This window comes from Oryctolagus cuniculus, chromosome 8 (genome assembly GCF_051225735.1).
Source record: "Oryctolagus cuniculus isolate XC-2025 breed Fujian yellow rabbit chromosome 8, ASM5122573v1, whole genome shotgun sequence".
In the NCBI taxonomy this organism is placed as follows: Eukaryota; Metazoa; Chordata; class Mammalia; order Lagomorpha; family Leporidae; genus Oryctolagus; species Oryctolagus cuniculus.
In genome coordinates this window covers 95,881,520-95,897,653 of record NC_142874.1, presented here as the reverse complement: position 1 = coordinate 95,897,653, position 16,134 = coordinate 95,881,520, and the positions used below count along the sequence as shown (strand labels likewise).

At 43.1% G+C, this 16,134-nt stretch overlaps 1 protein-coding gene across 22 annotated transcripts in view; it reads left to right on the top strand.

The window, feature by feature from the left end:
• The window catches only part of METAP1 (methionyl aminopeptidase 1), a 60,420-nt gene extending 54,147 nt beyond the window's left edge, over positions 1-6,273 (top strand). For 21 of the 22 annotated variants that reach the window (XM_089303056.1, XM_089303061.1, XM_051820157.3 and 18 more), the window contains 2 exons: positions 1,561-1,626; positions 4,641-6,273. In XM_089303056.1, the coding sequence (XP_089159182.1) occupies positions 1,561-1,626; positions 4,641-4,804 (230 nt within the window). In that variant the 3' untranslated portion in view covers positions 4,805-6,273. Of the gene's footprint in view, positions 1-1,315; positions 1,497-1,560; positions 1,627-4,640 lie in introns of those variants that run through there. The other variant, XM_089303054.1, reaches the window with a different exon arrangement.
• The last annotated feature ends 9,861 nt before the right edge of the window (positions 6,274-16,134 follow it).

Genomic DNA, 16,134 nt, shown 5'->3' with positions numbered 1-16,134 from the left:
TCCTGGCTTCAGATCAGTGTATCTCTGGCTGTTGCAGCCATCTGGGGAGTAAACCAGTGGATGGAAGATTCTCTCTCTTTCTCTCTCTCTCTCTCTCTCTCTCTCTCTCTCTCTTTCTCTCTTTCTCTCTTTCTCTCTTTCTCTCTGCCTCTCCTCTCTGTGTAACTCTGACTTTCAAAGAAATAAATAAATCTTTACAAAAAGAAAGAAATCCAGGGTGTTTTACACTGATGAGCCCATCTTTTCAGGTTGTTGTGTAGCTCGAAGTCTCAGTGCTGCTGTATTGGACAGCAGAGCTCTAGATTCCTTCTTTTTGTGGCAGCACACTGATACTCTTGACATTTTTTCTTTTTGGTATTCCCCAAGGGAATATATGCTGGTTATGTGTGTGTAATAAATTGCTTACAGTTTTGAGGGAAAGTTTACTAGATTAGAAGTAAAAAGTCAAAAATATTTTTATTTTTTTCTTTAAAGATTTTGTGAAATTCAGGATTTGGAATCTACATGAAGTGTATTTTGGCAGTACCCAAGGTAGTAGGAAGCAACATGCTAGCTGTTCACCAGGAGGGTGTAGGAATATAAATGTGTAGGTGAGATCAGACCATCTCTAGAAAGAATAGAGTTCCACAGATGGAGTCACATTGGATACATTTGCTGCTGATTGCCAATGGGATCATGACCTTCAACAGCCTTACAAAGGAACCCAGAAAGGCTCATGCGTTTGCCATCTAGTGGTCAGTTAGAGCAAATGCAGGCATTACTTGCTGTCCCTACCAGTTTTTGAATCTGAAATTGAAGCTAGTTCTCGATTTTTGTCTTAGGTTATCTGAAAAGGCCTATTCCTGTATTTAAAATTTTTGGCATTTTTTGAGAGATGACAGGTCTGGACACTTTAGTTCATACCTGCATGTCTCATGGTGGTCCTGAAAAATACTATCAGTGAAGTTGGACAAAAAAGCTACAAAACAGTATTTAGGAATGGAATTTATTTTTTACCTAGAAGAAAATGGTTTCTCCAGCATTTCTGAAAATATGGTAGCATGCAGAGGCTTTGCTCTCCCCTTGAAGATGAGGAAAACAAGATGACTTAGAAAACTTTGTGAATATTGTATAGCAGTTTCTATGGGCTGTGCCTTTACAGACAAAAACGTGTCCCCCCACAGAAAAGTGGGGGGCCTCTGGCATCTGAACCATCTGTTATTCTCCTTTCATCTTCACATTGCTGTACCTGGAAGAGTAATAGAAGTTTGTTTGGTTCTGTGATTACAGTTCGAACCATGCAATAACATAAATGATAGCATTTTTCCTTTTACAGAAGTGATGCTCGTGTTTGAAATCCACCCCATGGATGTCTGATTTGCCGAGGGACAACCTGAGCAGAATGTGCCCTGAAACTGCTGGTTACCTGTCCGTTTGTTGAATGATAAATTTAAGGGATTCAGGACAGGAGAAAGTCATTTAAGACTCATTGTTGGGAATATAAGTTAGTACTATTTTCTACTGAGCTGTTCAGTTGCTGGTTTTTACTATCTTTTGAAATTTTTTTTCCTTTAATTTCAGAAAATAAAGCAGTTGGAGTAATGAAGTCGGGCCATGTATTTACGATTGAGCCAATGATTTGTGAAGGTGAGGAAAATTGATACTTTAACATTCTTTAATTGTATTTTTACCTATTTCTGATTATTTATCAGATCAGAGGTCTGGTCTACCGCTTGCTTTTTGTGCTTCATTACCAATCCCTTTCCCGTCTCTAACTTGATTGAGTTTCATGTAGAGAACTTTAAATTTTTTAAGACTTGACGAGAAAATAATACTCATAGGAGGTATTTCTGCTGTTGGTAGATGCTGAAGTACTAGAATTCTGGTCCCTTTTTATAAAGATCCTGTCAAAGGGTACATTGTTGTCAAGAGTATCCCACATCATGCCTGTCTAGAACCTGATTGACAGGGAAGAGAATGAGGAGGAAGACACAAGTTAGACCATCTGCTGAACCGCCCACCCTGGGGCAGGTGTGGTTATGTGGTGGAATTCTCCATAGTAATGAGGTAGCCGTTTATCCCCATTAGACTCACACAGAGGCACAGACTGATCCTTGAAGGGGGTAAGCAGCTTGCCCAAGTCACCGACTGAGTTGTGTGGCAGAATTTTTCAGTCTCGACAGGTGACCCTTAACTCTTCAGGGTCTGCCCTCACATCGTCTCGTCGCATCCTGCTGTCGTGCAGAAAGCACGACAGAGACTCCTGTAGCCCTGGCAGCCTTTCTGTCCCAGCACCACTGTGGTTAGTCCTGTGTGATAGGCAGGTCACAGTGATAGCAGACTTGGCCTTGTGAGGTTGTCGGAGCCATCATGACAACGGGGCCGTGCTTTCTGCTCGTGCTTTCCTGGGGCTGGGACGCAGAATGAGCAGTGCCAGTAAGGCCTGTGTGTTCTGCACCTGTAGTGAAGGGTATCTCCTCTCCGGGTCCTCCCAGTGTTTTTGTGACTTACCCTCGGGAGTGACTTTCATAATCTCTGCCTGAGAAGTGAGTCACTGAATCCAGCCCACCTCCGAGGAGAGGAGGGCCTCACACAGGGCCTGAATACCAGGAAGTGGGATCTTTGGAAGTCGTTGTAGAGGCTCCCTTCTTAACCTGATTCTTTATTGCCCTTTTCTGTCAAATAAAAATTGAAAACCTTATCTTGTCAAGCAGCCCAGGACTGCTGTAAGAATTGAGATGATTTATATTTACATGCAATGCCTAGTGTACTTTAAAGGGATGCACAAATCAAATGTGAGGCAGTGCTTCTGTCATCCTTGTAGAATGAGAGTAAGGTTCTCGTGCAGCCAATTGTAAGATCAAGTAAGTGTATCAGCAGTGGAGGAAAGTGTGTTTTTGGCTATGAGAGTACTTCAGTTTTTTTATAATGTGCATTTTTCATAAACTTTTGGAAGACTGTGCATGGATTTCAAAATTTTGCACAAACTAAACTTACCTTTTAATTCAATTTTCCATGAATGTTTTGAAGGTCCTACATAGTTTCATTAACTGGCACCTGTTTGGTGAGCCATAGTGTGCTATTTCCAGTGGTGAACAAGTAAGTTTGTATGGAGCCAGCTCAGATAATCATCCAGTTACAGCAAGTAAGGGCTGGTATTGTGGCATAGCACGTAAAGCCACGGCCTGAGACACTGGCATCTCCGATCCAGCTCCCTGCTGATGGTCTGGGAAAAGCAGTGGAAGATGGCCCATGTACTTGGGCTCCTCCAACCCATGTGGGAGACCTAGATGAAGTTCTTGTCTCCTGGCTTTTAGCCTGACCTGGGGTTGGCTGTTGTGGTTAGGGAATGAACCAGCAAGTGGAAGATCTCTGTCTACTCTTCCTCTCTCTCTAACTCTGGCTTTCAAAATAAATAAATAAATCTTTAAAAAAAATAACAGATACTTTACTGTAACTTGTTAGGTTAAATCCCAGCCCTCGAATGCAAAGTCTCAAATCCAAAGAAGGTAGATATGTTTGACTTGACTATGTTAAAGAGCAGGATATATTTCAGAGCAGGATAAAGTCAGAGTGGCAAGTATGTCTTAAATCCAGTTATGTAAAGGTCATTACATTTAAAAACCAACTATTTACTCATCCTTAGTTGTTTAACAAAACATGAGCTAACTTTCTTTAAGCTGCTTCCTATTTTCTTCTTAGCTTGGAATTTAATATTGCAAAAGTAGGTTACTTCACTGCAGAGTTTGTGTTTGCAGTGTTTGGGGATTTGTGCATGTGAGTCATTGAGGTCTACACGTAATACGCTTCACCCGAAGAGTGCTCAAAGTGAAGAACATATTGAATTTTTTTTGACATTTAATTTTGCAACAAGAAAGTCTTTGTAAATACATATTTACCAGAATTACTTTTCTCATTCTACCTCAGATTCTTTTGGACCTCAGTTTTCTGCTCTCCCTTCCTTAAGCCTCCCCGACTCCCCGACTGCTGTCACTGTCTGCTAGCTACCTGCACTGACCCTTGCTTTCCTTTTCTGGTCTCAGTTCCTCTCCAGCCTCTCTGCCTCCTCATATTCTTACCATCTCGCCAGTCTCTTTCCTCTCTACACCTCTTTCTGGTTACAGCAGTGTGGTCTACAAACAATTTCACAGTATGATCCATTCCTGCTGCCTGGTGGTGTGCCTGGCATTTAAAAATCATAGCAGGAATTAAATGTAGTCATAATATAAAAATTCACATTATTTCCTTCACAGCATACACAGGCCATGCATGGTTTAGTCTGATGCCAAAGTTACACTAGGAAAGAGCTGACTGATTTCATTAATTCAGGTTACCACTAAGAGGCTATGATGAGTGATCAGTGTGTCTTCTAAAACGAGATGCAGTGTGTTTATTTTGGAAGTACCATCTTGATTTGGTCCTGGGAAACACAAAAACAGGTGAAGTTTCAGCACCCAAGAAAATGAAAATATCATGAGTTCCTTGGTACTAAAGTTGGAAAGGCTTGAGCTAAATTAGTTGAAGTAGCCGAAGGGATCTTAATAATGAATTTTCTAGTTGTTTTTGCTCCTTGATAAGGTACTTACCTTGACAGTTAATTTAGAAAAGTTTAAGTGTTCAAATTAAGGACTTTCTTCATTTGTTTTGTTTGTTTGTTGAAGGTGGGTGGCAGGATGAAACCTGGCCAGATGGTTGGACGGCGGTGACAAGAGACGGAAAGCGGTCTGCTCAGTTCGAGCACACGCTGCTGGTCACGGACACTGGCTGTGAGATCCTGACCCGGCGGCTCGACAGTGCGCGGCCTCACTTCATGTCCCAATTCTAGTTTCTCCTGCGATGAGAAGAGACGTCTCCATTTACCTTCTTACTGTACTGTGCATTTTGTTGAGAGTACAGAAGGAAGAGGAAATTTTTTATGACTAGTTTTGTTTTGATGATAGATAAGACTACAGCATTTGCTATGTGTCCTCAAGAACTTGTCTTGAGTTGGAACAGGCTGAGAAGAATAAAGGAAACCTTGCTCAACTCAGTCCCTGCCCCCATCTCTGCACACCTGTTTTCTCATTTGCCCTTTGAGCACTTTTACTTAAACCTGCTTCTAGTTGCTTTTGTCACTGCCGCAAACCAGCCGTAAGGAGCCAGCTGCTTTCCAGGTGACTGTTGAAGACGAGCATCCTTGGAACTTTAGCAGTTCTTTAGATTTATTTTGTATTATATATATATGGAAATATATATACATTTTGAATTCCATAGACATAGTTACGGAACACTATGTGACCTGGGGTTTGTGCCGATGCTGCTGACAGGGTTACTTGCTGTCGTCCATGGACCCGTCCTTAGCAGTGATCTGATTCCTTCTTGGGAAATGCCTCCCTCTCTCCTCTGCTAATTGTTTCCCCGCGTAATTGTGCATAGGGAAGCACTCACTCAACGTGACCATCTCACCAGTGTGTACTGTACATGAATGTGGGAAAAGTCACTTTGGAAGAAGGTGTATCAGGTTTTTTTGAGTCTAGTTTATGGCAGAAACGGCCATGTGGCTGCACGACACGAGGATTTTGTAATACACTGCTATTTCTGACCTCAGTTTTGTCAGAAATGGGAGGGAAAAGCCCTCTTCCCCTCTGTTTGATTTCAGAGGTATGCCTTGGAGATACTGCGAGGAGGGGGGAGGTCGCACTGTGGAGGATGCTGGGGAGAGAGTTCTGACCTCTCTCCAGCTGTGAGCACAGTGAGTCAGCTGAGCTCTTCGACTCTAACCTTTAGTGAACCTGGTAGGGGTGGAAAAGGAATGTCTCTGCGTACTGTAACCTTGCAGTAGGGATGCAGCGTCTTCGGTGTGCTAAAAACACACCTCACCTTTGCGTAGTTAGGAACCTCATTTAGAAAGGACCCCAGCTGCCCAATATCTATGTTCCTTTCCACAGTTGTCCACATAGGATTGTATGTAGTGAACATACCAGATCATAAAGTCATTGTCATTACAGTGTACTTTATTACTGGGTCTCTGATGACTGTCTTGTAATATAATTTGATACCACTGACACATTATACTTGTAAGAGAACATCTTTCCCAGAGTGCCTCAGACCTTATTGCTTTAAAGAATTATGATAATGTTTTCATTACTTTTATTATTTTAATGATTTAGTAAAGTGACTGAATCTGGTAGACTCTTGGGGGTATGTGCGTGATGTTTTTATCAAACTGTACTATTTGTGAATGGACTGCCTTGCAATATGAATGTTAATGTAATGTGTAAAGGGAGATTAAAGAGTTTGACTGATTATCCCACAGTGCAGTCATCAGCTTTGCCGCGTTTGTTATGGGCTTCAGAGGGAAGGGTGGGGGTAGGCAGGCCGACTGCATCATCTGAAACCAGCTCTGCCAGGATGGTGCACCCAGTCACTGCCTAGCGTTCCAGAGATGGACGGGAACTGACAGTGCTTGGCTTTCCGCACACACCCTGCGTGCTGCTGCCCCTCACCCATACTTCCACTTTTCTTTCCAATCTGAGAGTGGCTCAGCCAGGCATGATTGGCACGGGGATGGGGCATGAGTTTCCCTGACAATCCAGGCTTTGGAAAAGCCTGCTCCTGAGTAGTCACTCACAGGCACAAAGACTTACTCCATTCGCCCTCCAGCTTTGACCTGCACCCCACAACGCCTCCATAAGAGGAAGCAGGCCTCCTCTGGGTGGACATAGTAGGGCCCATGCAGTGGTCTGAGATGGTCCTGAAGAGAGCCAGGTGTTCAGGAAGCTGGCTCTTGTGCTTCTCAGCTACTCTGACATTTCTTGGGCCCAAAACATCCCTGGAGATGAGAGGGTGTGGCCTCACCTTCTGTAGGGCTTGGAGCAGGTCACCTTGGCAGGTGCATGACTTCTGGGATAACTCTTCATAGGTTCCTTTAGTCCCCATGGTCTGTTTCTCTTTCTGCTCAGCCTTTTCCAGCTGGGACTTCAGATTTGTTTATCTTTAGGGAGGGACAACGTCACTGTCAAAGCTGTAGCTCGCAGTCAGAGGTGCCCTATTGTGATCATAGGAAATGGGCAGGAACTGGGCTGTCTTCTCTGAAAGGACCTCTCGAGGGGTCTGTTCACGCTAAAATCTTAACCTCACTGTCGTAAAAGGGAGCGCTGTCTTTCCAGGCTCTTCTACACCCATCCATCCATCCATCCATCCGTGTTCTCCCTTTTAGTTAGCGTCTATACCAAATAGAAGCAGTGTTGGGAGTGCTGGATCACAATACAGCAAACCCCTCTTACTGACTCTGCACTCTGACACAATTTAGAATCCTGGGGTGGGCATTTGGTGTAACAGTTAAGTACTGGTTGGGTTGCCCACATGGCATGTCGGATGCCTGGATTCAAGTGTCATCGTCTGAAACAAGCTCATGAGTGAAGACCCTTTTTCGGGGTATGGCTGCACAATAGTTGTGGTACTGTGCTGAATTCAGCAGTCTGGCGGCAGCGTGCGAGGACAGCTGAGTTTTGAGAGCTTTAAAGGCAGAGGATGCTGAGTATTTAGGGGAGCGTTTTATGAACTGAAGTGATGTTAACAGAACTTTTTCAGTGTCTGCTTTAGAAAATAAGCTCAAGAAAAAAACCTGGATAATTTTTTTCGTGAAAAGAAAAATCACCACACTGGTGAATAATGCCATTTATTAGGCTTAGGTGACAAAGCATCTAGTTTCAGCATTCCACTTTTAAAAAAATTATTCCTTTTTTTACATTAACTTTTTTTTAAAAAATTATTTATTTGAAAGGCAGAATTACAGAGAGGCAGAGAGGTCTTTTATCCACTGGTTCACTCCCCAGTTGTCTGCAAAGGCCAGAGCTGCACTGGTCTGAAGCCGGGAGCCAGGAGCTTCTTCTGGGTCTCCTAGGCACGTGTAGAGGCCCAGGAACTAGGGCCATCTTCTACTGCTTTCCCAGGCCATAGCAGAGAGCTGGATCGGAAGTGGAGCAGTTGGGACTTGAACCTGTGCCCAGATGGGATGCCAGTGACTCAGGCAGCAGCTTTACCCCCAATGCCACAGTGCCAGCCTCTACATTAGCTTTTTTTGTTTTGTTTTGTTTTGTTTTGACAGGCAGAGTTAGTGAGAGAGAGACAGAGGGAGAAAGGTCTTCCTTCTGTTGGCTCACCCCCCAAATGGCTGCTATGGCCAGCTCACTGTGTCAATCCGAAGGCAGGAGCCAGGTGCTTCTCCTGGTCTCCCATGGGGTGCAGGGCCCAAGCACTTGGGCCATCCTCCACTGCCTTCCCTGGCCACAGCAGAGAGCTGGCCTGGAAGAGGGGCAACCGGGACAGAATCTGGCGCCCCCACCGGGACTAGAACCTGGTGTGCCAGCGCCGCAAGGCGGAGGATTAGCCTAGTGAGCCGCCGCGCCGGCCCTTACATTAGCTTCTAAAACAATTTTTAGTCATTTTCAGAAGGAGACACATAAGCATGCATGTGACACTTGTGCATGCGTGCACACACACACACACACACACGTTTTCCATCAACTTGTTCACTTTCCAAATGCCTGCAACAGCCATGGCTGGGCCAGGCTAGGGCCAGGTTGAATCTAAGAGCCTGGTACTCAGTCTGAGTTTTCCATGTTGGGTGACGGAGGCCCACACTCCTCATAGAGTGTGCATTAGCAGAAAAGTGTTAGTAGAAAGTTGGAATGGAGAGTGGAGCTGGGACACAAAACAGGTACTCTGAGATGGGATGCAGGTACTGCTTGGCATCCCAAGGTGGCGTCTTAGCTGCTGAGCCAAATGCCTTCCCTCTATGTTAACTTTTTTTTTTTTTTTTTTTTTTTGTAAAAGATTTATTTCTTTGAAAGGCAGTTAGAGAACAAGTGAGTAAACTTCGATCTATCCACTGGCTCACTTCCCAGATGGCCACAGCAGCCAGGGCTGGGCCAGGCCAAGCTTGGGAGCCTGGAGCTCCATCTGGGTCTCCCATGTTGGTGCAGAGGCCCAAGCATCTGGGCCGCCGTTCGCTCTTTTCCTAGGTGCACTAGCAGAGAGCTGGATTGGAATTGGAGAGCAGGGACTCACATGGGATGCTGGCATCCCAGGTAGCAGCTGAACCCACTATGCCACAGTGCCAGCCCTGTGTTGATGGCCCCTACGTTAACTTTCACTAACAGTCCTCCCACAACTGTGGAATTACAATTTAGAAGAAGAAAAGTGTGTTTGCTTTTTATCTTCAACTGTTCACTTTGCCACCATTGCATTCTCTGCAAGTATTTTTCTTTTGAAAGAACTGGCAGCACACTTCACCCATTACACTTCAGTGTGTTTCTTAAAACATAAGGATAGGGGCTGGCTGTGTGGTGTAGTGGGTAGAGCTGTGGCCTGCGACACTGACATTCCATATGGGCACTGGTTTGAGTTCTGGCTACTCTTGCTAATGTGCCTGGGAAACCAGCAGAGGGTAGCCCAAGTGCTTGGGCCCCTGCACCCACGTGGGCGACCTGGAAGAAGCTCCTGGCTCCTAGCTTTGGATCAGCCCAACTCTGGCTGTTGCAACCATTTGTGGAGTCAACAAGTGGATGGGAGATCTTTCTGTCTCCCATCCCCTTCCTTTCAAGTAAATAAATCTTAAAAATCTCCCACATGATTACAATATAGTTTCATGCCCAAGACATTTAACATCAATACAGAGTTAAGTAATTATACAAATTCAGACTTTCTCAATTTCCCCCAAAATGTTTATTTGTTAAAGGTTTTCTTTATTTTCAAATCCAGGATCCAAATCAATGGCATTTCATTGATGTGTAATCTTTATTCTAGAAACCCCTTTTGACATTTTAATAACTGTATTATAATCAAGCCAGTTAGATCTATATCACTGGCATGATGTATGGTCTATTCATTGCATCACTTAAGGAGGCAAGTAATATTTTCAAATTGCTGCTGATGCTAAGATTGATCACTTGGTGTCTGGAATGTCTTTTCATTATAAACATCTTCTTAAGTAATCTGGAGGAGACATTTGGAGACCATTGTGACACACTGTTTACTCAAGGTTTTAGTATTCATTGAGAATTGCCTAAAACCATCATTTTTTTACATCAGTGACTGCAGGTTGGCATGTTCCGAGTCAGGCGCTCTACACATTTCTTAGCTGATCCTTTTCTACAAAGAAGTACTTCATTTATTACCCAGTTATTTTGAGTGTCCGTGAGTATGAGCTCATGGATTATTTTTCAAAATTCTGTTTAATTATCATAGCTGTTTTGTATCTGACTAGTTGGGTGCGTCTTTAAGCTTGTTCTTGGCTCATTTGAACCACCATCCTGTGTACTTCCTACCACAGCAAGATTGTCTCAATTTCTTTCCCCAGACTCAGAATTTGCTATTTCTCCAGGAGTCTTGATTTATTTTTATGGAAAATGGTATTTTGAATCTTTCAGGGAGCAAATGCATCTTTTTAAATAAATTGGATTCACTTATATATGTTCACTTTCAATCTAACAGGAACTCTTCATCATCCTTTCCTGTCTTTTATTGATATTTTCCTTCTCCCTCTCTGAGAACGTTGGTTTTAACCATTGTTAATATTTACTTACTGGTTTGAGCCTCCCAGACATGTGAACTCATTTCAGGATTACTGCACCAAAGTGAATCCCAATAATAGCTACAAAGTTTGATTCTTTCAATTCACAGGACATAACATTTGAAGTCATTTTTGTCTGCTTTTCATTCTAAATTTCATAAACTGAGCTACATTTTCAGCAGTGAATGCAGAGAATCTTGCGAGGGTATTAGTGTTTCTTGAGTTAAAATACTGAGAGAACCTGAGGTGGTGTGAAAGATTCTGACCAGACGTGGTGTTTCACTTCTACGGAGCTCTCTGGCTGCCGAAGAACATCATACCACTTACGATATGGTTCGTTTTCCAGCTCTATAGAATACTATACAGCAGTCAAAAACAATGAAACCCGGTCATTTGCAACAAGATGGAGGAATTTGGAAAACATCATGCTGAGTGAATTAAGCCAGTCCCAAAGGGACAAATATCATATGTTCTCCCTGATCGATGACAACTAACTGAGCACCAAAGGGGAAACTTGTTGAAATGAAATGGACACTATGAGAAACAGGGACTTGATCAGCTCTTGTCCTGACGGTTGATGTACAATGTAATACTTTATCCAGCTCCTTTCTATTAGAAAATGACATCTGAACATCTATGTTCTAGGAACAAGTTGCTTCATAATATAGGTTACATAAAGTTTTAGGCTAAAACTAATAAAAGTTTTTAATTTTATGTGGTCTTTTCATTTGTTTTAAAAATGAACCCTCAGGGAAAGATGAGCTTAGCTAGCACAGGATCTGCACATAGAGATTTTTGGCCCTGTTGTGTCTGAAATCCGAGGGTAGGCGGCCTCCTGGTGGCTGCTGCTCAGAGCTTTGTGACAGCCTCCTCATGTGTCTTCTTTTTGGTGCTCAATAGGAAAAACAGAACAATAGTGTCTACATTGAGTAGTTTGCAAGAGACAGCGGGAATACAGTGGCTGTGGTTGCATGTTCTGCTCTTCCATTTCCGAGGGTCAGGGTGAGCAATAGAACTGCCTGTATATGGCGATTCTGTGGTTATTTTAAAGTGTCAACATCGGTATGTTAGTTTACAAAAAGGTGCCAGAAAGTCAGTATGTAGAACACTCAGGAAAGGATTTCTGTAAGTATTTTCACTTCCCACTAATGCGTTTGTTAGTAGTTCAGAATATTTTAATGAATTTTCTCAGGAAATTGCTCTGAAGTCCAGCCTTTTTGCTACTGTAAAGGCTTTTAGTGATGAGTCCCATCTCTTGGGGAAGGAGATTCTCAGCCTTATCACTGTAACTCCAGCCTCCTCATCCCACTCCCAACAATGAACTCACACCAAGAATAAGCATCTTCCATAGTTGCAAGCACATTTGCACTGTGGTGTCTTGAGCACAAGACCAACTATCAGGACACCAGGCTTCTGATTTCTACAATTTTTTTTTTTTAAACCAGATTGAGTGGTTAGGAGGACAGATCACCCACTTACCTGTGATCTGTGACAACCTAGCAATGTTTTATTCCGTATTTAATGTGACTCTAGTGCAAGTTTGCTTACCACACAACTGAAGCTAGATGTTTTTAAAAACTTAAATCACCAAAGTTGAGCTTTGGGTGATTGCTGAGAAAAGAGCCAAAGTTGAAAACATTTAGTATTGCAATGTAGATTAGAGAAAGACTTCAATGTATTTTAAGATTTATTTATTTATTTATTTGAAATGCAGAATTACAGAGAGGCAGAGGCAGAGTGAAAGAGGGAAGTCTTCTATCTGCTGTTTCACTCCCCAGATGGCCACAAAGGCCAGAGCTGTGCCAATCCCAAACGCAGGAGTCAGGAGTTTCCCTTGAGTCTCCCATGTGGGTGCAGGGGCCCAAGGACTTGGGCCATCTTCTGCTTTCCCAGGCCATAGCAGAGAGCTGGATCGGAAGTGGAGCAGCCGGGACTTAAACTGGTGCCCATGTGGGATGCTGGCACTGCAGGCAGCGCCACGGTACCAGCCTCTTCAATGTATTTTAATGTATGTTTCTGACATTTGGTTTGTTCAAAACATCCCGATGCTTTGGCAGTCAAGCGTATTTCAGTGCATGTAAACTGGCCTTGAGTCTGGTGGATTTTTCATCCCTTTCTTGAAAGGAGCGTGTGCACATTTACCTCCTACAGCAGGAATCCCGTTAGTGTCCTGTCTGATACAAAACAATCTGTGAGATCCCAGGCTGCTGTTTTTGTTCCCCTAAAAGTCCACCAAAGGGTATCTTGTGTAATGGAGGACTTTGTACGTTCTTGTTGGTTCTGTAGTTTACAGACACAGTTCACTTGGAATAGTTCTATTAATTTATTATCTATATAGCTATCTAAATTTCCTTCATAAAATGTTTTCTTAAATGTGTTTGCAGCATACTTTTTCAAAAAGCTATTTATTTGATGACAACACCTGATTTTGCATGTTAATTAAAACAAAATTGACTCCAAACTTGGCTGTTTTCCCTGGGTCAGCAAAGTGTCTTTAGAACCCACAGAACAGTGAGTTCCTTTAGGACTTTGTTCATCAGCCTCCTTGGCAGCTTGTCAGCTAAGCGGAGAAAGTTCTGAAGCATTCTGTGAATGGACAATGTTTCTGCTTCTCCAGATTCATACTTTGAGAATGACCAGGTAATAATAATTTTGCTTTCAAATAGGATAAATCCAGCTACCACTATGTGTATTTTTGGAGCCATTTATGTTTGGGATAAATTGTGCACAACATTAATGGACTCTACAATAGAATTTTGGACATAATGTAATTTTTTCTTCATCTCCTTCCAAAATGACCCAATTGCCCATACGTTGTACTTTGTATGTTCCTCTGCTTGTAATACAACTTGTTCAGTCAGACATGCCTGACTGTGGACTTTCTCAAGTGCATATGACCAGGTAGGTTAAATAGAAGGCAGAACAGTCCAACATGCTAAAACTAGAAAAGCAAGAAAGATTTATTAAAAGTGTTAAAGCATAGGAAAAATTTCCTGTTACAAATCATAAAGATGCTTAGAAAATTCTAAATGTTTCAAAATGTAAGATCCTTTAAAAAGTCCATTTTACTAATAGGCACAAAATGTATGATGCAAGTTAATACTCACTGTTAAAATTATTAAAGATTTATTTCCACGAGTTAGATCTTCCATCTGCTGGTTCACTCCCCAGATGGCCTCAACAGCCAGGAGCCAGAAGCTTCTTCTAGGTCTTCAGTGTTGGTGCAGGGCCCACGCACTTGGGCCATCTTTCGCTGCTTTCTCAGGCCATTAGCAGGGAGCTGGATCGGAAGTGGAGCAGCCAGGGCTCTAACTGGTGCCTATGTGGGATGCTGGCATCACAAGTGGCAGCTTTACCTGCTGTGCCGTAACACCAGCCCCTAAAATGATCTTTTAAGAGAGCAGTTTAAGCAATTTCAAAAGTCCAAACGCTCCTTCCAAGGTGACAGAATAATCTTGGGTGTACATACATGTAGTGAATGGTTTTCAGCCTTTGCTTATTTGTTCTAAAAACCAGGTGGTTTAGCAGTAGATGCAGCATCTTAGATCCAAGATGTAGTCAAAGAATCTTAAAAAGACTACGCCTATTGGTGGACTATTAGGTCCATGACCCAAGAGTCCTTATGTATTCAGATTCTTGTAAAATTGGTTCTTTATACTGGATCTCTGGGACAGTTGTTCTTTGAGCCAGGAAATGCTAATACTTGTTAAACCTGCCAGGTCAGGGATATGTGCTGTGATGGAAATACTAATCGTCTGGTCAGAACTTGAGTAACATTATACTGCTTTGCTTTTTGTAGTGGTGGATGCAAAGTTTGTCCTGCATGTTCATGCATGTATATCTGCAGTATGCAGAAGAAAAATAAAGGGGGAAAAAAGTCTAAGCCATTAACTCTCCTCAACTACTCTCTGTCACTGCTTTGTACTGCAGTTACCTAAGCAGTATACTTTCGTTCCTAGAAGGCTGAGCTAAACTTAGCCGGGTAAAAAGCATGGTTCTTGGTGGCGCCGCGGCTCACTAGGCTAATCCTCCGCCTGCGGCGCTGGCACCCCTGGTTCTAGTCCCAGTTGGGGCGCCGGATTCTGTCCCAGTTGCTCCTCTTCCAGACCAGCTCTCTGCTGGTCTGGGGAAGGCAGTGGATGGCCCTGGTCCTTGGGCCCCTGCACCTGCATGGGAGACCAGGAGGAAGCACCTGGCTCCTGGCTTCGGATTGGCTCAGCGCACTGGCCGTAGTGGCCACTTGGTGAGGTGAACCAGCGGAAGGAAGACCTTTCTCTCTAACTCTGCCTGTCAAACAAAACAAAACAAAACAAAACAAAACAAAACAAAACAAAACATGGTTCTTGCAGTTGGGCTAGAAGCTAGTTTTACCTTGTTCTTCCTTCCATTTTACCTGGGTCAGTGGCTGGGGCTACTGAAGCCCATAGTTTGTCTCCAGCCCTCTCAGCAAAAATTGGAGAGAAGCTGAGCCACTCTGCCTGGGAGCTGCAAATGCACCAAAGAGCCATCAGAGGAAACGGCTTGCTCTAGGGAACATTTAAACTATTAATTGAAAGTACAGAAAAAAATATTTAAAAGGCTTCAATCTAACCAGAAGACACGTGCATGGCAGATCTCTTGTGCCAAAAAAAAAAAAAAAAAAAAGAATTACACTGTCATGTGGGGAAAATCAAAGGCAAAGAACATTGTTAATAATATTCCTTTTAGGGGCAGGTGTTTGGCATGGTAGTTTAGATGCTTTTTGGGATGTGGGCATCCCAAGTCAGAGTGCATGGTTTGAGTCCCTGCTATTCTGTTTCTGATCCAGCTGCCTGGTAATGTGCACCTGGGAAGTAGCAGGTGATGGCTGACACTTGGGTCTCTTCCACCATACGGGAGGTCTGCATTGAGTTCTGGGTTTTTAGTTTCTGCCTTTGTCCAGTCCTACCTGTTGTGGGTACCTGGGGGTTGAACCAGTGGATAGATCTCTCTGCCTTTCAAATACAATGAAATAATAATAAAAATATTCCTTTTCATGTAACTTAAAGGAAATGTATAAATGCTATTCTGTACATGGACACTTCTGGGAAAATATAAACCTAACTGGTCACCTGTACTTTTTGTGTGTGTGGTGGAGGGGAGGAGTGTGTGTTTTTCATAATATTTCCTCCACTATCTGAATGTGACAGTGGATTAACAAGATCATAGGATAACATACCAGTTTTGGCTTCTTTTTACTTTTCAGACTAAAAGAACCACGTCACCATTTTCAGATTACTAGGTTTGACTAATAAAAGCCATTGGAAGGTCTCTCTGTCTTTCTGTAACTCTGCTTTTCAAATAAACAAATCCTCCCTCACCCCCAAAAGATACTCTTACAGAAGCTGACTTGGATGCTGATGAAATCTGCCAATGATGCCTTGGAAAAATCTGTGCTTTAGTAAAGGCCTTCAAAGTCCCCTGAGTGTTAACTGGGATTGGCAGCAGAGACTGAATGCTCAAAACCTCTCCTTTGCCCCGTGTCTTCCTCCTTTCCTGAACAGGATGCAAACTATGGGGAAAGGAAGCCTGAGAACAAATGGAGCCTGCAACAGAGATGACAACTTCCACACCAATGCAGA